This window comes from Mobula hypostoma, chromosome 18, assembly GCF_963921235.1.
Source record: "Mobula hypostoma chromosome 18, sMobHyp1.1, whole genome shotgun sequence".
NCBI classification, from domain to species: Eukaryota; Metazoa; Chordata; class Chondrichthyes; order Myliobatiformes; family Myliobatidae; genus Mobula; species Mobula hypostoma.
In genome coordinates, this window is record NC_086114.1 from 44,368,234 (window position 1) to 44,390,236 (window position 22,003).

At 40.5% G+C, this 22,003-nt stretch overlaps 1 protein-coding gene across 4 annotated transcripts in view; it reads left to right on the forward strand.

Annotated features, from left to right (window-relative positions):
- LOC134358513 (CUGBP Elav-like family member 4) overlaps window positions 1–22,003 on the forward strand; it is a 910,327-nt gene that overhangs the window by 573,420 nt on the left and 314,904 nt on the right. For all 4 annotated transcript variants that reach the window (XM_063070814.1, XM_063070815.1, XM_063070817.1 and 1 more), the window contains exon 3: window positions 14,588–14,636. In XM_063070814.1, coding sequence (XP_062926884.1) covers window positions 14,588–14,636 — 49 coding nt within the window. The remainder of the gene's footprint in view (window positions 1–14,587; window positions 14,637–22,003) is intronic.

Sequence of the window (22,003 nt, forward strand, 5' to 3'; positions counted from 1 at the left end):
TGGACCAAAATAGCCATTCTCATCTGATCTTTCTAATTAACAAGGCATTTTTGCTTACATAACTGCCGCTCACTGGATGTTTTTGTTTTTTTTTGCACCATTCTCGATAAACTCTAGAAAATCCTGTGTGTGAACATCCAGGAGACCGGCAGCTTCTAAGACATTCAAACTGGTACCTCAGATACTCAGTCTGGTACCAACAATTATTCAATGTCATTTAGATCATATTTCTTCCCCATCCTGATGTCTGGTCTGAACAACAACAGAACCTCTTGACCATGTCTGCATGCTTTCATGCATTGAGTTGCTGTCACATGATCGGCTGATGCGATATTTGCATTCATGAGTAGGTGTGCAGCTGTACCTAATAAAGTGGCCTCAGTATATTTTCCCAAGTCCCTATTCAATTCTCCTTTTGAAAGCCCTGAGTGACTGAATTTCTACCACTGCTTTCAACAGATCCACGTCCCTCCCATTCTCTGTACCGAAGAGCTTCATTTCACGCTCCTCTTGTGTCGAGTCTTTGAGTCACACAGCAAGGAAACAGGCCCTTCAGTCCAACCAGTCTAAACTGACCAAAATTCCCATCTAAACAGTTCTATTTGTTTGCATATGGTCCATGTCCCTCTTAACCTTTCCTATCTGGGTAGCTGTCGCAGTGCTTTTCAATGTTGTTAATGTGCCTGGCCCTTAACCACTTCTTTGGGCTGTTCGTCCCATGTGCAAACCAACTACTGGGTGTAAGACCTGCCCCTCAGGTGCCAATTACATCTCTCCCCACTCACCTTAAATCTATGCCCTCTACTTCTTGATTCCCTAACCCTGGAAAAAAGCTAATTACCCTATCTATGCCCCTCATGATTTTAAGATCTCCACTCATTCTCCTCCACGCCAAAGAATGTCCTAGTGAGCTCAGTCTTTTAACTCTGTTCCATGAGTCCTGGCAACACCCTTGTAAGTCTTTTCTCTGCTCTTTCCAGCTTAATGGCATCTTTCTATCATTAAAACTTAATTGTCCCTTTTGGAATTGGAAGTGGAATTAGAATTGGTTTATTATTGTCACAGGTACTGAGCTACAGTGGAAAGCTTGTTTTGCATATTGTTCATACAGATCAATTCATTACACAATGCATTGAGATAAAACAAGCTAAAACAACAGCAGAATGCAGAACAAAACGTAATGGCTATGGCAAAACTGCAGTGCAGGTAAACTCCTTCCTGAACTCTGAATTATCATTATCTGAGATAAGATGGTATAATCTGCAAATTTATAGCATAAAATCTGACCATGCAGTCATGAGTGTACAGATACACAGGAAGTAGAGAAGGGGGCAGAGGACACGACTACGTACAGGGAGTAGAGAGGGGCTGAAGGACAATCTTATGGAACGCATGTATTTAGAATAATTGTGGTGGATGTGTTGCTGCCAGTCCTTACTGATCGTGGTGTATTGGTCGGAAAGTCAAGGGTGCAGTTGGCGAGGGTGTTGCCTGCCAAGGTTCAGAGTTTGGTGATCAACTTTGCAACTATAACACTGAAGGCAGAGCTGTAGTCAATAAGCAATAGTTTAATGTAAGTGCCTTTATGTCCAGATGCTTCAGAGGAGACTGTAGGGCACTTGGATAACATCTGCTATGGATCAGCTTTGGAGATAAACAGATTGCAGTGGGTTGAGGTTGCCTTGGAGGCTAAGAGTTATTGTATGCCATCACCCCCTTGTTGAAGTACTTCATGGTGGTGGGTATCAGAGCCACAAGGCAGAAGTCAGTAAGGTTTGTTTTCTTGTTTTTCTTATGTACCAGGTTTATTGTAGGTGGGAAACACACACACAAGCAAGGAGAGCTTAAAAATACTCCTGCTAGCTGATCCACACAAGATCGAAGGACACAACCGGGGCACCATTCATGTGAGATTCTTTCCAATGGTTCACTCTCCATCATTAATCTGTACCCTGGGCTCCATGAGTCATCTACTGCTGAAAACAATTCCCCTCTATTTATCTCATCTGACTTGATTCAGTAGATGTCCATCAAATTTCCTCTTGATTTTCTCTGTTTTTGAGTCAGATAACTCCATCGTCCCCAGCTGAACCTCACAGCAGAAGTCTCTCATCCCTGATTTCCACTGACCTTTCAGTATCCTTACATTCTTGCTAAAGCCAGGTGACCAGTAAAGTTTCACTCCAGATATTGATGAGATAACCTGAATACCATGAGAAATTGCTGGGTTTACAAGATGCTGTTACTTTGTGTTGTCTTTCAATTATAGCTTAATACCAGTGTGTAAAACAGAAGAACGATGTAAGCATTGATCAGCTTCTATTTTATTTCACAAGATGTTTGGAAATGAATAGATGTGAGCTGACAGCATCAGTTTATATCTATGCCATCAAATCCACAGGCTAGATTTTAACCTGGCTTTATACTGCATGTGCAAAGGCTTATATAGAACTACTTAAGAAAGATCGTCAATCTGAATTCTTGCAAAGACAGAAAGTGTCCTGAGTGGAATTCTCAGCAGAGGAGGAAGCTTTGATTAACAGTCCTAATTATAAAAGTGTGTTTCAAAGTTCAAGGTAAATTTATTATCGAAGTATGTGTATGTTACTGTATACCAGCTCAAAATTCATTTTCTTGCAAGCATTTAGAGGACAAAAAAAGAAATATAATAGAATTTATATTTAAAAAATTCATACACAAAGACTGAAACATAACCAATGTGCAAAAGAAGATAGACTGTGCAAATGAAAAAGTACTGAGAACAAGAGTTGTAAAGAGTACTTGAAAGTGAGCCTGTAGTCATGGAATCCATTCAGAGTAGTGATGGTATCCTCACTGGTTCAGGAGCCGGATGGTTGTAGAGTAATAACTGTTCCTGAAGCTGGTGGTGTGGGAACTAAGGCTTCTGTCCTTCCTGCCTGATGGCAGAAGTGAGAAAAGCCCTAGGCCTGAATAGTGGGGGGGTCTTGGATGATGGATGCTGCTTTCTTATGGTAGTGCTCCAGAGAGCAGTGCCATTTGCAAATGTATTGGTGTCATTATTTTACAAATAGTCAATTTGTAACACGACATGGTGGCAAAAAAATGCAGATGGAGGAAAGGATCGCCTCTCTCTGTTCTTCCAACATATCTTTAGTAAATAGTTCAGCATTGAAACATGCTGTGATGTACTGTAGTTTATTGGTAAAGATCTCACTCATTCATTGGGCCATCAGGATCTTAATTCATTGACTAAACCATCATGATCAAAAATACACTGGAGTTCCCTTGAGTTAGGGAGAGAAAGTTAACCAAGTTCTTAAGATCAGTTACAATACCTGAGCTGAACATACAGTTTGATTAACCAAAGCTGTGAAGGAATCTTTTTAAACAAAATTTGGAGCATTTGATGATGGGAATCTGCTGAGGTGATTAAATTGATGGGTGAACTGGATTTACACTTAATGGACATCAGTGATGGAGTCACATAGAATGAGAGAAATGATTGCACAAACACAAGACATTCTGCCCAGTTGGTCTCTAAAAGCCTTTGTCCACCCCAATCATTTGTTGCAATCAGCTTTCTATTCTATTTTTCCTGATGTCAAATTAATTGGACCAATGGCCATTAAATGCTTTATCTTCTGAACAAAAAGTCCGACAACGTACAAGCTCACTTATCAACTTCTCATTTTGCTTCAACAGTTGTGAGTTGTTCCACAGAGATGTGATCAACTTCAGCAGAAGTGCAAAGTTTTTGAAATGATCCCAAAAGTTAAATGTTCTCCTTTTGGTTCTAGGAACCATTTGAATGTCGAAGGACAAGTTCTTTTCATTGACAGTTACAGAGAATATAGAACAACACTGGTCCACAATGTTGTGCTGAATTAATGGGGTAGCACGATGCATAGCACCTAGCACAGCACTTTACAGCACAATCTGTAAGATTTGGGGTACGCTGTTTGTAAGGGGTTTATACATTTGCCTTGTGACAGCATAGGTTCCTCGAGGTGCTCCGGTTTCCTTCCACATTCCAAAGACATATGGTCAGGGTTCGTGAATTTTGGGCATGCTACCTTGACGCTGGAAACATGGCTACACTTGGAGGCTGCTCAGCATCCTCACTGATCTTATTTGACACAAAACGATGCATTTTACTGTGTGTTCCAATGTTCATGACAAATAAAGCTAATCTTTCTTTCTAAATTAATAATCAAATGCCCAACTGAATTAATTACTTCTGCCTGTACAATGTCCATATCCTTCCATTTCCTGCCTATATAGGGTGTGTGCCTATTATCCAAGAGCCTCTTGACCACCTCTATTGTATTTGCATCCCTCTATCACCCCTGGCAGTGAATGCCACTCTCCATGTAAAAAGCTTGCCCTTGCACACGTCCTCCTCAAATACATACCCACTGGTATTAGATATTTTGATCTCAGGTTAAAGATACTGGCTGTCTAATCTATCTGTGCCTCTCATAATCTTATAAACCTCTATCAGAACTTCCCTCAGCATCTGCTGAGGAGAGTTTGCCTGGACCCTTTCTGACTCATGAGTCCCATTTCCACTCTCACTGGACAATTACACTTTATACTTTATTGTCACCAAACAATTGATACTAGAGCGTACAATCATCACAGCGGTATTTGATTCTGCTCTTCGTGCTCCCTGGAGTACAAATCAGTAGTAAATAGTAAAAATTTAAATTATAAATCATAAATAGAAAATAGAAAAGGGAAAGTAAGGTAGTGCAAAAAAACCGAGAGGCAGGTCCAGATATTTGGAGGGTACGGCCCAGATCTGGGTCAGGATCTGTTCAGCAGTCTTATCACAGTTGGAAAGAAGCTGTTCCCAAATCTGGCCGTACGAGTCTTCAAGCTCCTGAGCCTTCTCCCTGAGGGAAGAGGGACGAAAGGTGTGTTGGCTGGGTGGGTCGTGTCCTTGATTATCCTGGCAGCACTGCTCCGACAGCGTGCGGTGTGAAGTGAGTCCAAGGATGGACTCACCCATTATGCTCCTTAATAAGCAACACACACAAAGTACAGAAAAAGCTCAGCAAGTCAGGCAATGTCTATGGAGGGGAATAATAATGAGCTAGGGGGACAGGAGTCCATCCTCTCAGCTCTTATTTACTTAATACAGAAATATCATGAAACAGGAAATATCAGCCCAATAAGCTGCAGCACCCAGCACCCCACCTATTTAACACCAGCCTAAACATAGGACAAATTACATTAACCAATTAACCTACTAATCGTTACATTTTTGAAACCGGAGCACACAAACAAACCCAAATAGTTCATGAGAAGAACATTCAAACTCCTTACGATCAAAGCCAGAATTGAACTCAAACCTCCGGGAAGCCCCAAGCTGTAAAAGTGTCACGCTAACCACTACACTATACCGTGGAGCCCGATTATGATAATTGTGTGTTTGCCTTGCCACTTACAAAGAGCACTGAGACTTTCTCTCAAAGGATATGACCCAGTTTAACCAGCTCTATTCCTTTCTCCAATCTGGACACACAGCGGGATACCTGCACCGATTTCAAAAGAAGCATCTCACAAAGCTACATAATGGTGAAAATTACTTCATATTCTCTAATTTGAGTTAGTGATGGGCTGTCAGATGTCTCGTCTTTCAAATGAGACATTTAACTGAATCCCATGCAAAGGACCCATGAATTGTTATTTGAAGATGAGTTCCCATTTGGCGACCTGAATCCAGGATTTATCTATCAACCAAGATCATTAAAAGATGATTATCTGGTCATTATCACACTGCTGTGTTTGAGAGCTTGCTGCGTGCAAATAAGCCGCCACATCTGAAAAGGGAGAACAGATGATAAAGTACTTAATTGGTTGCAAAGTACGTTGGAACATTCTCAGGTCATAAGAGGCATTGCGTACATCCAAGTATTTATTTGTTTGAAAGTGATAACTTGCATATTTTCACAGATCAAATCTATTGAATCTAACGTTTTTAATTCACTAAATGCTAGAGGAATTCAGCTAGTCAGTCAGAATCTATGGAGGGGAATAAGCAGTCGTCGTTTCTGGCTGATTGTCTGCCTGACTTGTTGAATTTCTCCAGCATATCGTTTGTGTTCCTTTGGATTTTCAGCATCTGTAGAATCTCTTGTGTTTTAAATTCCCAAGTTTACCATCATTTCATGACTGACATTTCATAAACATGATTGACAAATGAACAGTATTTTGTAGCCAGCAGATTCTCTTTAATGAAATAAATTGCATTTATAATTTATTATTCAGGATAATTTGTTTTTATAACAATGAATGACTGCATATAACAGACTTCAGGAGTCTTCTCTACGTGCAATTGTTCATTGTGGTAACATATTTTAGTCTGCAGGCAAACCTCATCAGGATTAATTTCTAAGTGAACTATTTATTCTTAAGAGTGTGGAGGATAAATGACCTACCTGTCATCAAGGACATATTCACAGAAAGGTGCTGGAAAAAGCCCAGCAATATTATGAAGGATCCCACCCATCCTGCTGATGGACTCTGCCCCTCTACGCAGCGTCTATAGCAGGACCAGCAGACACAAAAACAGTTACTTCCCCCAAGTCATCCGGCTGATCGACACCTCCACCCATTAATCCACCTTACCACCACCAGTTTTTTAAAATTTCTTGTCAGAGCCATCTTACGTACAAATATTCTTGTACATAGTGTCACTTTATGTACACACAATCAGTTTATGTATATGAGCTGATCTCAAGTATTTGTATTTATTGTGTTCTTTATGCTTATTGTGCTTTTTTCTACTGCATCAGATCCTGAGTAGCAACCATTTATGCTTGTGTACTGAAGAGTGACAATAAACAATTGTTGTATTGGAGATAGGCTGTCCTGTGACCCGATGTGAAAGAAAACACCAAGAAAATGGGAACAATCAATGTTTTTTTTACAAAAAAAAAGCCAAGTATGCAATTAAACAAGTATGGAGAAAGATTTTCCATGACTTTTTCTGCAAACTCTACTGTGCTGTTGTAACACATGCTTTTAGACAGTGACTATCTGCCGTATGCTTCAGTAACTACATGTCTCTGTTCTGAGTTAGAAGATTGTAAGTTCATGTCTCACTCTCGAAAATTGTGCCCAAAAATTTAGATGCATTTCAGCAGAGCAAACCAAGGATCCATTTGCTGATTCAAATAGATGTGAACGATTCCTTATTACTATTTGAAGGTCTATCAATTTTCTAAGAAAGACTTCCTATTCTTTAATCACCAAAGGAATTGTTCTAGCATTTCTGTTCACAGACGAGTAAATCTGCTGCTTAACAGCTTCAGAAACCCGGATTTGATCCTGACCTCCTGAATGTGTGGGGTTTGCATTTTCTCCCCACGATCATATCAGTTTTCCCTGGGTACTCCAGGATCGTCCCATATCCCAAAGATGGACAAGGTTGTAATGTTATTTGGCTGCTGTCTTTCAGGTAGATGACTGCTAGAGTCTGGGGAGACCGATAAGGATGTTGGGGAAGTGTAAAGGGATTCATGCCATCGGGAAGGAGGGACAGCTGCCTTAGGTCCTACACCACCAGGCTCAGGGACAGTTGTTACCCTTCAACTAACCAGCTCCTGACCCAGGGTGGATAGCTTCACTTACTTCAACACTGAACACTTTCAAGAACTCTGCAATTCATGTTCTCAGTGTTGTTATTTTCTTTATTTTTTTATTTGTACAGTTTGACTTCATTTACACTTTGGTTGTTTGTCATTCTTTATTTGTGTGTGGTTTTTCATTGATTCTATTGTATTTCTCTGTTCTACTGTGAATGCCTGCAAGCAAATCAGTCCCTATGTAGTCTGTAGTAAAATATATTTACTGTGATAAACTTTGAACTTGGAACTTCGATGTAAATGAATGATTGATGATTGACATTCACTCAGTAAACTGTGCAATATGACACAGAGATATTTATGTTAAATTAGTCGTCAAGTTTCAAGTCCACTTGAGTTTATTGTGCAAAAGTAGAGTCAAATACAGGTAAAATGAAAAAAACATGCAGTAATATCACAGCCAAATAGGTTCAGATAACACACAGAATATAAATTATTTCATTCTTTTAAGGCCATTGAATTGGTGGTGAAACACTTTAGAGTCCCTTTTGAACAATGAATACATACTAAAAACCAAATAACTACAGATGCCAAAACTCTGAAAACTAAACAGAGAAACCTGAAAACAGAAGAGATTCTGCAGATCCTAAAAATCCAGAGTAACACACATACACAAATACTGGAAGAACTCAGCAATGTAGGGAGGAGTAGTCAAATATTTCTGGCCAAGAACAAACAAGACTTTAAAGGATGGAGGAAGCAGGCAGAATAAGGTGGTGGGGTGAAGGGAGGGAGTACAAGCTGGAAGGAGGTAGGTGAAGTCCGGTGAGGGGAAGGTATGTGGGTGAAGGACAAAGGATGAAGTGAGAAGCTGGGAGGTGATTGATGGAAATGGTAAAGGGTTGAAGAAGAAGAAATCTGATAGGAAAGGAGATTGGACCATAGGAGAAGAGGAAGGAGGAGTGGAACCACAGGCAGATGATAGGTAGGTGAGAAGAAGAAAAAGGTAAAATGGGTAGCCAGAATGGGGAATAGAAAAGGAAAAGAGGGGGAAGGAATAAATTGCCAGAAATGAGAGAAATCAATGCTCATGCCATCAAGCTAACCAAACAGAATATGAGGTGTTGGTCCACCAACCTGATAGTGTCCTGATTGTGGCAGTAGAGGCTATGTACAGTGAATGGAGAATGGAATTAAAATGGTTGGCCACTGAGAAATCATGGAAAGACTCAGTAGCTCAGATAGCATCTATCATTGACCTGAAGCACTAACTCTGTTTTTTTCCCACCGATGCAAGGAAAATACCTGAAAATTTCCAGTCCATGACCTCTTCCTGTTCTAAGGCCACCCTATATTCCATCCAGTTGGCCTACAACCAGATGAAATGAATATTGGTTCCTCCTTCCAGTAATCAAATATTCCCCTCCCCTCTTACTACAGTCTCCACTCTGATCTTTTACCTCTTCTCACCTGCTTATTACTTCCTTCTGAATCCCCTCCTCCTTCCCTTTCTCCTATGGTCCACTCTCTTATTCTATTAGGTTCCTTCTTCTCCAGCCCTTGACTTTTCCTACCCACCTGGTTTCTCCTATCACCTTCCAGCTATCCTCCTTCCCCTCTCCCATCTTTTTACTCTGGCATCGCCCCCTTTCTTCTCGGTCCTGAAAACAGGTCTCGGCCCGAAACGTCAACTATCTATTCATTTCCACAGATGCCGCCGTACGTGATGAGTTCCTCCAGCATTTTGCGTGTGTTGCTTTGCTCATTTTCAGTGTTTTCCTTTCACAGTGTGAATAAAAAAAACATTTCATCTGGATTATTCCAGCCCAAAGAGGTTTGTCAGCAAGTCCAGTACCTGGCACAATCTGATATCTGCATAGAGCACAGAATAATAAAACACAGGAACAGGTCCTACAACCCACAATTTCTGCACCAAACACAATGCCCCCATTAAATTAAATCTCTTCCGCCTCTACACAATCCACATGTCTTCATTTCCTGCATATTAATGTGTCTATCTAAAAGATTCTTAAATGCCACTATCATCGCTGCATCTACCACCAACCCTGAAAGCCTGTTCCAGGCACCCACCCTTCTATGTAAAATAAAATTGACTTACCAATGTCTACATCTCTGCATGTTTCTTGCGGGGATATCTGGAGCAGCTAATTTTCTTTCCTGCTTTAGACAAATAGCATAGAGACTGTAATATGCCACCTATTTTTCTGTCTGACAGGAACAAAAAAAAAAGTCATCATTTTGACCATTTTACCATAGATCACATTGCTTTCTTGCCTTTTCTGAAATGATGGCATCTTCTTAAAAGCATCTTTTCAATCTATTATTCAAGGCATTGACCATTCCTCTGTTTTGCTGTCACCAAGGTGACACTAAATAGGCGGTTGGGCTGAAAGCAGTTTCGAAGACGTGGACTGAATTTAATGAAAATATTAGGTTTGATGTGGAATTTCTGAATAAGGTGGGGGAGGTTGGTGGGAAGGCAAAGGAGGTTGGGGTGTTTCTAGAGTAAGGGATTGTCTCATTACTACTACCCTGCAGCCTTATGCGCTCTATCCAGGTACATCATGGCTTGGTATGGCAACTGCTCGGCCCATGACCACAAGAAACAGCAGAGTTGCAGACATTGTTCAGCCCATCATGGAAACCACCTCCTATCCATGGATTCTGTTTATATTTCTCACTGCCTCAATAAAGCAGGCAGCAAAATCATAGACTCCTCTCCCACCTTGGAAGTACTCTCTTCATCCCTTTCCCATTAGGCGGAAGATACAAAAGCATGTACCACCAGGCTCAAGGAATACTTCTATCCCACAGTTATCAGACTCCGAAAAGGACCTCTTGCACGATAAGATGGACACTTGACATCACAATCTACCTTGTTTTTGTTTTGGCGTGTGCTTGCGAGTCTGTGTGTCTGCGTGTGCGTGTGTGCGTCCGTGATGATGCCTTTTTCATGGCTTTTACAAGGTGCGGAGCGAGAGAGAGACTGTGTGGCACGCCACTCCTCACACTGACATCTTCTCAGCATTTTTCCCTTTATTTTACGAGGTCGAGTTGCGATCTCGACACTCAACGTGGCACGAATGGAAAGCGTACTCCGGGGCGGACCTGGCTGGGTTCGAACCCGGGAACTCCGCTCCCGGGTCCGGCACCAATGATCATTGTGCCATCAGTCAGCCCCACAATCTAGCTTGTTATCATCTTACACTTTATTATTTATCTGCACTGCATTTTCTCTGTAGCTTTTAATACTTTATTCAGTTATTGTTTTACCTTGCCCTTCCTCAATGTGCAGTGTAATGATTTGACCTGTATGAACAGTATGCAAGACTGTTGTTACATGTGACAATAATAAAACAAAACCAATCAAGAGGGCATGACATGGTTAGAATGGAATGTAAATAATTGTACCTATAGGAATGTGTTATCTCTGGCATATCGATGGAATTTATGCCTTCCAAATAGAGAAGATTTGTCTGCAGATAAATATTTGCTATGTTTTTTTAACTATTGAATGTGGTCTATTTCAAACTACTTATTGTAATGTTTGAATATTCCATTGCCAATATTGTTAAAGATTAATCAATATGAGAGATTAGATTTTCTGTGGTTACAGAGTGGTGTAGACAATGTACAAGGGGTTGTTGATAGGTTTGTGGCCTAAGGTAGAAGGAGTCAATTTTAGAAAACCTAGCACATTTATTTTTCAACATAGTCCCCTTCTACGTTTACACACTTAGTCCAGCGGCCGTGGAGCATATGGATCTTGGACCTCCGGAAAGTTTCCACAGCATGGGTGATTGATAAGTTCATGTCCTGAGGTAGAAGGAGATGGGTTATACAGCTCTCGTTACATGCACGTGCAGTCCAACTCTTTGGGTGATTATGCAGAAAGTTTGAAGTTAATAACTCATCAGTTAATAACTCATCGGGGTGATTGATAAGTTTGTGGCCAAAGGTAGAAGGAGATGAGTTATACAGCTCTCATTACATGCATATGCAGCTCAACTCGTTGAGTGAGTATGCAGAAATTCTGAAGTTAATAACTCATCAGGGGTGATTGATAAGTTCGTGGCCTACAGTAGAAGGAGATGTTATTAACTTCAAACTTTCTGCATAATTACTCAAAGAGTTGACCTGCATGTGCATGTAACAAGAGCTGTATAACATCTCCTTCTACCTTCGGCCACAAACTTATCAATCACCCTTGCTGTGGACACTTTCTGGAGGTCTAGGATCCGTATGCTCCACGACCGCTGGACTAAGTGTGTAAATGTAGGACGGGACTATGTTGAAAAATAAATGAGCTAGGTTTTCTAAAATTATCTCCTTCTACCTTATTAATCACCCCTCGTGTCTACTGCTTTACCGAAACTGGGACCCCGGTTTGATCAGGACCTCTAGCAATATCTGTGTGTACTTTCTTATAATGTGTGTCTGGGTTTCTTCTGGGTACTCTGGATTCCTCCCATTGCACACAGGCTGGTAGGCTCATTGGCTAACATAAGTTGTGCCTAGTGTGGGGAGGAAGAGAAGCAGGAATGTGTCAAGAGTAAGATGAGGATTAGTGTAGAACAGGGGTCCCAAACTGCTGCCCATCGACTCCTCAGTTAACAGTAAAGGTCCATGGCATGAAAAAGGTTGGGAACCCCTGGGGTAGAAAGTTGTTTGATGATTGGTCAGGATTACCAACCCGTGGGCTACCCATCTACACTGAAGGTCTTGTTTCTATACTGGCTGTCTCTGAAGCCATTCAACTCCTTAGTTATAAATCATTATTACTTTTTGAGTTAGCTTCCTCTTTGGAGACTGAAGCTTAATATCAGCAAGTGTATTACTTTAATTAATACCCATCTTGTTGGCATGAGCCCATATCTTACTAATTATAATGATCAGTCACAAGTTACTGTCAAGTATCAAAAAGTTATGGGGCCAAGTCAGTCATAGTCATCAAAGTTTAAATGAATGAGAGTTCATTGAGATGAAGTGATTGAACTGATGCAGAGGGGATTTATAAAGGTGTGACCAGGATAATAAAATTATGGCAATAAGAAAAGATCGGCAAAAAGGATTATTTTTTGCTACAGAGGAGGATGACAGAATGCTTAACTGTAATGTATATGAGGGACCTTGGAAGGATAAAATAGGGAAGATTTAATTTCTCTTGTAGAGAGGTAAAAAATTCTAATTGGTGGAAGATAAGGAAATAATACTTTACCCAGAGAGTGTCAGGCAATTTGGTACCAGCCACCTGAAAGAGTGGTTGAGAGAGAAATCAAATTTAAAAATACATCTGGATACTTAATTGAAGACACATAAAGAACTGGAAGTTGAAGGCTGGGAGATATTCATTGTCAGATAAATTCAGTACTTAGACAGATAGATTTTTGGATCAATGGAATGAATGGAAAAGAGACAGCATAAAAAAACATCGGATATACAATCCCCATCCCCACTCTGACATGTCAGTCCATAGCCTTTTCTACTGCCATGATGAGGCCAAGCGCATGTTGGAGGAGCAATAGCTCATATTCTGTTAGTGTAGCCTGCAATCTGATGGCATGAACATTGATTTCTCTAACTTCTGGTAATTTTTCCTCTTCCCCCTTCCCTCTTCTTCTAATCCCCACTCTGGCTCCCCTCTTACCTCCTTTCTTCACCCTACCTATCACCTACCCTGATGCTCTTCCTCCTTCTCTTTCTCCCATTGTCCACTCTTCTCTCTTATCAGATTCCTTCTCTTCAGCCCTTTAACTTTTTCACCTTTCACCTCCCAACTTCTCATTTCATTACCCCTCCTCCACTCACCTACCTTCCAGCTCACCTGTCTTCACCAACCACCTTCCAGCTTTTATTCTTTCCCCTCTCCCCATTTTCTTATTCTGGCTTCTCTTCCCCTCCTTTCCAGTCCCAATCAAGGGTTACAGCCTGAAATACTGACATTTTATTCCTTTCTATAGATGCTGCCTGACTTTGTGTTGGGCACGTGGCCAAGTGGTTAATCCGTTTGTCTAGTGATCTGAAGGTCGCTAGTTCGAGCCTCAGCTGTGGCAGTGTGTTTGTGTCCCTGAGCAAGGCACTTAACCACACATTGCTCTAGTGTCTGTGCAAGGAGTGGCGCCCCACACAGACTTCCAACCTGTGCCTTGTAAGGCATGAACATGCCCGACGCAGGCCTCTCATTGTCTGAGTCAATGTTCCCTCCCTGCCTGACTTGCTGAGTTCCTCCAGCATTTTGGATGTGTTTCTCTGGTAGGTGGGGGAAGGCCATGTGGCACTTTCTGGGCCAGCACAGGCGAGATGGACCTAATATCCTTCTCCTACACTGTAACTTTTTCTATTCTAGTGTCTGATACAGAGTGATGGGTAGACACTGAACGAACACTTCCTCAGACTGGATAATTTGGAACAAAAGAGCAGAGTTTCGGGTTAAGGGGGTAGTCATTAAGGCAAAACATTCTTTATGTTGCAGATAGTGGAAACCTTAAGCAACACACACAAAATGCTGGAGGAACTCGAAAGGTCAGGCAGCATCTATGGATGGGATAAACAGTCAACATTTCTATTAGATATAGGAACATAAGACAAAGGAGTAGCATTAGGCCATTTGGCCTATCGAGTTTGCTCCTCCATTTGATCATTGTTGATTTATCTTCCCTTACAACCCCATTCTCTTGCCTTCTCCCTATAGCCTTTAAGGCCTCTACTAATCAAGAACCTATCTACCTCTGCTTTAAATATGGGTTTTGGATTGAGACTTATGAATGTCTCCAGCCTTTTGGGTATGTTGCTCAATCTAAATGCTGTGAAGTTATACGTCTCTGAGATCTTTACCTTGAACCATGGACTGTTTAATGGTGAGGCAGACTCACGCGTTCGTATGCCCTGCTCTGGCTTTTATTTCTTCGATGCTGGTTTATCTTTTGTTTTGACAAATGCTGAGAAGCAAATTTTTGCCATATGTTTAACCACATTTTCCTTTTCCTTTGCAGATGAACCGACCCATTCAGGTGAAGCCTGCCGACAGCGAAGGTCGAGGAGGTAGATATTTAACTTCACAATTACACCTCTGCCTCTAAAATTACCTTCCATCAGCTTAAGCAGCAGAGGGTTGATAAACCACTGCATTGTGCTGTGTGGAAGCCAGCTCGCCAAGAAATTTAATCGATGTTCATGTGCCTGACAAATGGCATTCCATGCCAAGTGAAATTTAATTTGTCCAGTTAATGTCCCTTCTCTCAATTGGGAAATACACAAATGTGTTGCTTTACTGACAGTGCAGGACTCCTATTCACAAATAATGCAGGCAATGTCAGAGTGTTGATACAATTGCCATCAGCATCAAGGTTGATGAGTCTAATCTAATGTAGTCTGGGCCCAGTTCTCTCTTTGATTCATCGGAAAGGCAGGTTAATGGCCTACAAGTGTTCGTTTCCTCTGCTTGTCGATATAGTAAGCACTGTGACACAAAGCAATTTCTGCATGAGGTGGAAAGATGGACCTCCCTCTTTCCTCAAAGAGAGACAGGAACTCAATCACTTGTGACCCTAGGCCGAGAGCTGGACATGTCTGGCCAAGATTAAACTATCCTAGACTAGGACAGGGTTGATCAAAATGTCTACTAAGTGACTAAAGAACTGCTCAGATGTTATAACTTATACTGTCAGTTAACCCATTTATTACTTTGTTAAAATAATGCATTAGCTATGGTGGTGACAGTATTCTTCTTTAGTGATGCAACAGATGAGTCCTCTCGGTTTGGTGAGCTGTTTAACTCCACATATCTTGTCTCTGTGTAACACTACCCAAAATAAACATGCAATTCTGATCACAATTTAATGAAAATAATATTAGAATTTCTTACACCCTGGTTCCATACTGTCACATACTTCTTGACAATGCTGAATTGGTTGGAGATTTGTCTTTACCTTTGTTTTATTATTGTAATTCTAAATCCTAGTAGATCGATATTCACTGTTTTTGGAAAAACGATGCTTTGACAAATGACTTTATAGTGATGCTTGAAGTGCAAGACTTGTTTTTACATTTATAATTGTGGTAGTTAATTGAACTACCCAGAGTCTATTGAAGTTATTGGCCTGTCTGAGCTTATGTGATCACCAGCATGGTTATCTTCCTAATGATGTCATCTAAGGCCTTGTTACTTTTCTGACTATGTAATCAGCTTTTAAAGTGATAGAGTCATAGAAAAATATAGCACAGAAACAGACCCTTTGGCCATTCTAGTCCTTGCCGAACCATTAATCTGCCTGATCTCATTGACGAGCATCCAGACCATACCCCTCCCATTTATCTACCTATCTAAATATTTCTTAAATGTTGAAATCGACCCCACTTCCACCACTTGCACTGGCAGCTCATTCCAACCTCTAACCAATCTCTGATTGAAAAAGTTTCCCCTCATATTCTTCTTAAACAATTCACCTTTTACCCTTAACCCATAACCTCTTTTATTCTGACAGGAATATATAAACTCTGTACTCTCAAAATTTTACCTTTTAATACCTCCCACTTACCAAGTAAACCTTTGCCTGAAAACGACCTGTCCCAATCACACTTGCCAAATCCTTTATGGTACCATCAAAATTGGCCTTTTTCCAATTCAAAATCACAGCCAGAGGACCAGACCTATTCTTTTCCATAAGTACACTGAAACTAATGGCATTATGATCCCTAGGTGCTAAGTGTTCTCCTACATAAATTCTGTCATCTGCCCTGCCTTACGCCTAGTAGGAAATCTAGTATCATACCTTCTCTAGTTGGGACTTCTGTGTACTGATTGACTAAACTTTCCTGAACACATTTGACAAACTCCTTCCCATTCAGACTTTTTACAGTATGAGAGTCCCAGTCAATATATGGTAAATTAAAACTATCTACCATCACGACCTTATGTTTCTTGCAACAGTCTGGAATCTCTCTGCAAATTTGCTCCTCTAAATCCTGTGGACTGTCAGTGGTCTATAATACAATCCCAGTAATATGGTCATACCTTTCTTATTTCTCAATTCTACCCACAAAGCCTCACTAGACAAAGTCGCTAGTTTGTCCTGACTGAACACTGCCACGACATTTTCCGTGACTGGTCGTGCCACCCCTCCCCTTTAATCTCTCCTGCTTTATCATATCTAAAACAACGAAACCCTGGAATGTTGAGCTGCCAGTCCTGCCCCTCATACAACGAAGTCTCACTAATACCCTAAGCTCATCCGTCTTTCCTGTAATATTCTTTGTATTGAAATATATGCAGCTCAGAACATTCGTCCCACTATGCTCAACCTTTCGATTCCTGACTTTGTATATAGGCTTAACAATATCATTCTCCACAACTACTCCACTATCAGTTCAGGCACTCTGGTTCCCACACCCCTGCAACTCTAGTTTAAACACAATCCCCCCACCACCACCATCGAGCAGCACCAGCAAGCCTTCCCGATAGAATATTAATCCCACTCCAGTTCAGATGCAAACAATCCCATCTGTGCAGGTCCCACCTTCCCTGGAAGAGAGCACAATGATCCAAAAATCTGAAATCTCCCTCCTGCACCAACTCCTTTGCCAGATGTTAAAATGTATCAGCTCTCTTTTTCTGGCTTCACTAGCACGTGGCACAGGAAGTAATCTTGAACTCACAACCTCGGAGGTCATGTCTTTTAACTTAGCACCTAACTCCCTGAATTGACTTTGTAGGATCTTGTCACCTCTGCATTTAATTTACTTTTCTTGATTATGTCATTAGTATACAATTTATTTCTCTTGATATGCAGGTTTAATGATTTAATATGGCAACAATTTAAATATTGAGATAGTTTATACATTATGGTTTTCAAGAAGGTGATTGAAAAATGTTTGCAGGCTGTTCTGTTATTTGTCACGGAGCAGGGAGAATTGAATGAGCTCATCCTTTTTCTTAGATGAAGATTCATTTAAGCGTGATGTGCCACCAACACACACATCACAAAGGCATTGTGTGACTAAAACGTGACTAAAACATTTAAGAATGTCCTCCAGGAACCTCCTCATGAAGAATCTCTTTGTTCCATTGCTTCCCTTCAAACACAGCTTGAATACCTTTCAGCATTTATAATCCCAATTATTTCAACTAAAGCTGAAATGACTGCTAAATTTTTTTTAGTAATGTATTGCCACAAGAAGGAAACATTCAGTGTTTAGCCAGTATGTATCGGTTTGCTTGGTATTGACAGAAATCCTTTGGGACACTTACCTAACAAAAATATTGGACTTATAATGTAGTTATTCCACCAACCACTGTCTATTACATGAGAGAATTCTCTATGTCTATTGCAATGAGGAAGTACTAAACTTGAGTATGCCTACCCCACACTCTTTTCAATTCATGTCAAAGCAGGTTTGGATATTCATAATTGTTAATTATCATAATTGATGGAAGGTAAGCTTTCTATACATGTTGCTGTACTAAAATCATTCTCTATGATACTGACAAAATACCTGGTAAGTTAAAACAACACAGTATGATATGAAACAAGCAAGGGAGAAGAGATGCCTAATACCAGTTCAAGCCCATTCAATGCTAGCACTGTATCAACACATGGTACTGTCCATAGTGGGTAAATTCCCAATTCTACATTCATCAGATGGCTCAATGCTATTTTGTGATACTGTACCACATGCTGAGGCAAACACTGGTTTGCAACAGAGAGAAAATCACAGCTTGTAAACTGGGCCGGATTTTTTGAATATAACTTTATACTTATTTAGAGATACTTCGCGGTAACAGGCAGTTCCAGCCCAATGAGCCCATGCCGTCCAACTATGCGTATGTGACCATTTAACCTCCTCACCCATGCGCCTTTGGAATGTGGGAAGAAATTGGAGCACTGGAGGAAATCCTCGCAGTCACAGGGAAAACGCACAAGTTCCTAACAGATGGCGGCGGAATTGAACCCAGGTCACTGAGACTGGCGCTGTAATAACATTATGCTAACTGCATACTACCATACGTTTACAGTTTTCAATGATTGTAAATCAAACAAACATCCCTAAAGGCCCATCTGGGAAGCTTCTCTTTTTATTTGAGACAATGATGAAACTCTGTGCTGGCATTTAATATGAATTATGCAGATTGTTCTTCCTCACTCATTTTGCATTAAGAATTTGTGATTAACTGAGAGAAAGTTAATAATTCATCAGAGAAATAATTAAGGTGAACTAGTCTGTAAGTATTATCAACGCAAGTTTTGCTTTAAAGAAATCAGAAATTGGTGAACTCCTCAGAAAGAAAGTACACAATTTTGCTGAATAATCAAAAAAAGATTAAAAACTCTCAAACTAAACCAAAAAGAAAAACTGAAAAATACAAACCCTGTTAAAAAATGCTTGCTAAGTTAATCTTCATCTATCTAAAGTGGTGTGACAGCATAAAGTGACAAACAATGAATCGTGTGCATCTCCTGCCATATTCTACTTAATTTATGTATTTGCTGTAGATCTTGGATTTAATACAGTAACATTTTGGGCATGTTTTCATTTCCATTTGTGCAGTAGTTGTGTGCAGTGTGAGTTGCTATGGTCTGTGTGGGAGGTAAATGTTGGAAATTACACAAGATGCATATTTACTATCACTTGTATATTCCATTTAGTTTCTGGACTTATAGAGGGTTGTAACTGCACGGAAGTTGAGCATGCTGTTGGGAGATCCGTGCAGGGAGATATATAGTTTCCTCAGTCTGTTTCATTAAACATGCCTTCTGGATACTGCTTCCTAAACAATTGAGATTTATTTTCTGAACTTGGTAGCTGGGAGCCAAAATACAAAGAGAGAAAAATGTCAGTTGTTCCGAGGAAACAATGCAGCAAAGAGATCATAGCAGTCAAGAGTGCTTTGTGTTTTCCTCAAGAACCTAGAAGCAACTGCATTAACTTGCTGGCGACACACACACCAAGGTAATGGCGAGGCCTCAAAGACCCAACAAACCAAAACAATTCCATGGCCAGTTTCAAATACAGAAGACGGCGTCAATCGTAGTTTGGCATGACTTGCCTTTAAGTATGCATTAGTGGAAAAGTGTATATACTTCTCCCTGCACACCACCTTCCTGTCCCAATACTACAAATCAAGTCTTAAAAATAAGTGTGCATTGACATTATCCCTTCCATTGCTCATCCCTTTTCCACTCAGAAATGTAGCTGTGGTAGTTTGCTAATTATATCAGTATGTATTAGCATCAGAGGTCTGGATTGATAACCTGGAGACAGAATTTTGAATCCCATCTCAGGAATTCAAATCTGGTGAAGAAAGAAAAAATGACTGTTAGAACTCCCTGATATGTTATGTTGAACCCATTTAGTTCTTTATGTTCTTCAGGGGTAAAAACCTACTAACCTTACCTAGTCTGATCTATATGTGACCCCCGGTTACTGTGTTGGAATTTTAAGATGAATGATTAAAAACAATATCGAATCAGGAGCATGACATCAAGCCAGTGCTGATGTCTACCCTGGTTGATGTTTAAACTCAACAGCATATTGTCCTATCTCCTAGAATCTATTAATCCTAGTTTTGAATGCATTTATTGACTGTTCACAGAAATCTTTGGGATTCTTCAGTCTTGGGAATTTTAACCTCATTTTAGTCTGAAAAGATCTCCTCTTTATTTAGTGAGTATGACACTTGTTTTAGACTCTTTAACCATCAACTCCACATCTGAGTAGTGGTCCTCAAAGGATTTTGTATATTTCATCATGGTCACTGCTTATTCTTCTAAGTAGGTGTCTAACCTACACATTTTCAAATCAAGTTTATTGTCATGTGCACATCTATATATATATATATATATATATATAGTCTATATACAGTAGTAAGATCTTTACTCTTGTATTCAACACTTCTTGCAACATATCATATACCCACCAAAATGCCTGATGCATCTGAATGTTAGAGACACAAGAGATTCTGCATCTTCTGGAAAACCTGAGCAATACACACAGAACGCTGGAAGTACTCAACAGGTCAGACAGCATCTATGAAGGGAAATAAGCAATCGATCTTCTGAGTTGAGACACTCCATTAGGACTAGAAAGGACTGGAATGGAAGAGGGCAGAAGCCAGAATATGAAGGTGGCGGGAGGGGAAAGTGTACAACTAGGCAGGTGGAAGAGGTAAGAGGAATATGACAGGGGAGCGTAGTAGAATAAAGGGAACAAGCTGGGGTACTGAAGAGGTCAAGAAGGCAGGTGAAAGAAGAGAAGGGGTGAGAGTGCCACCAGAATGTGGGGAGAAACAGAAAGGATTGGTTATTGGAAGTTCGAGAATTTTCATGCCATCAGGCTAAAGGCTACAAAGAAAGAATATGAGTGTCGCTCCTTCAAAATGAGTTTGGCCTCATTGTGGCAGTAGAGGAGGCCATGGACAAACACATTGGTGTGGAAATGGGAAGTCAAATTGAAATGAGTGTTCACTGCGAGATTCTGTCTTTTACAGTGGACAGAGCAAAGGTGCTTAACAAAGTAATCTCCCAAACTGTGTCGAGTCTCTGAGTAAGGATAATGGGCTAGTGATCACCATTCTGACTATGGGGGATACTGCACTGCAACATGGTAGTCTAAAAGACAGAACCAAGATAGAACTTATCTTTTGCAAATAGGCTCTTGGGGTTTGTTTTTACCAAAGGGACCATACTTCTGAAATCTTTCAATTACCTATTCATTCACAGGATGTAGACATTGCTGACAATGCCAACCTTTAGTGTCTATCTCCAACTAGCAAATAAGAATCTGCTTCAATGGGATGCCTGCAGTCACAAAGAGGCCAGACTGGGTAAAGATATCAGATTCACATCCCTGAAAGACATCAGTGAACAAGATGGGGTTTTAAACACAATCTACTGCAGGGTTTTGTGGTCACCATTGCAAAGATTCGCTTTGACCGATTTCACATTCACTTCATTGCTTGAATGTAAATTGCACAGTCCCCCTGTAAGCAGATATTTCAGGCCTCTCAAAGGCAGACTAGTAATGCACCTTTCCCACACTAACGCCTTCATTGTTCATTGCCTGTCAAGTGCTTTAAGACCGATTGAAGATGTGAAAGGTTTGATATAAATGCCTGGTCTTACTTCAAAGCTAAAAAGATTTCATTTTGGGACAATTGAGATTTTTCACTAAGAGGACCAGCTAAGAGTGAGTCATTGGCTTTTGGATAAGAGAGGTTATTCAGTGGAGTGTGGAGATGGCAGGCGTGGGTGTGTCAAGTAGTGCAGGTTCATAATTTAGTTTCAGACTCAGGTGGCAGGGATAAATTCTCACTGCTTATAGATACACTCGAGTGAATTCTTCAAATCCTATTTCTCCTGCACCACTGCATAAATTAATGGCTGTCTTCAGCAGACAATGGATCTGGCAGAACT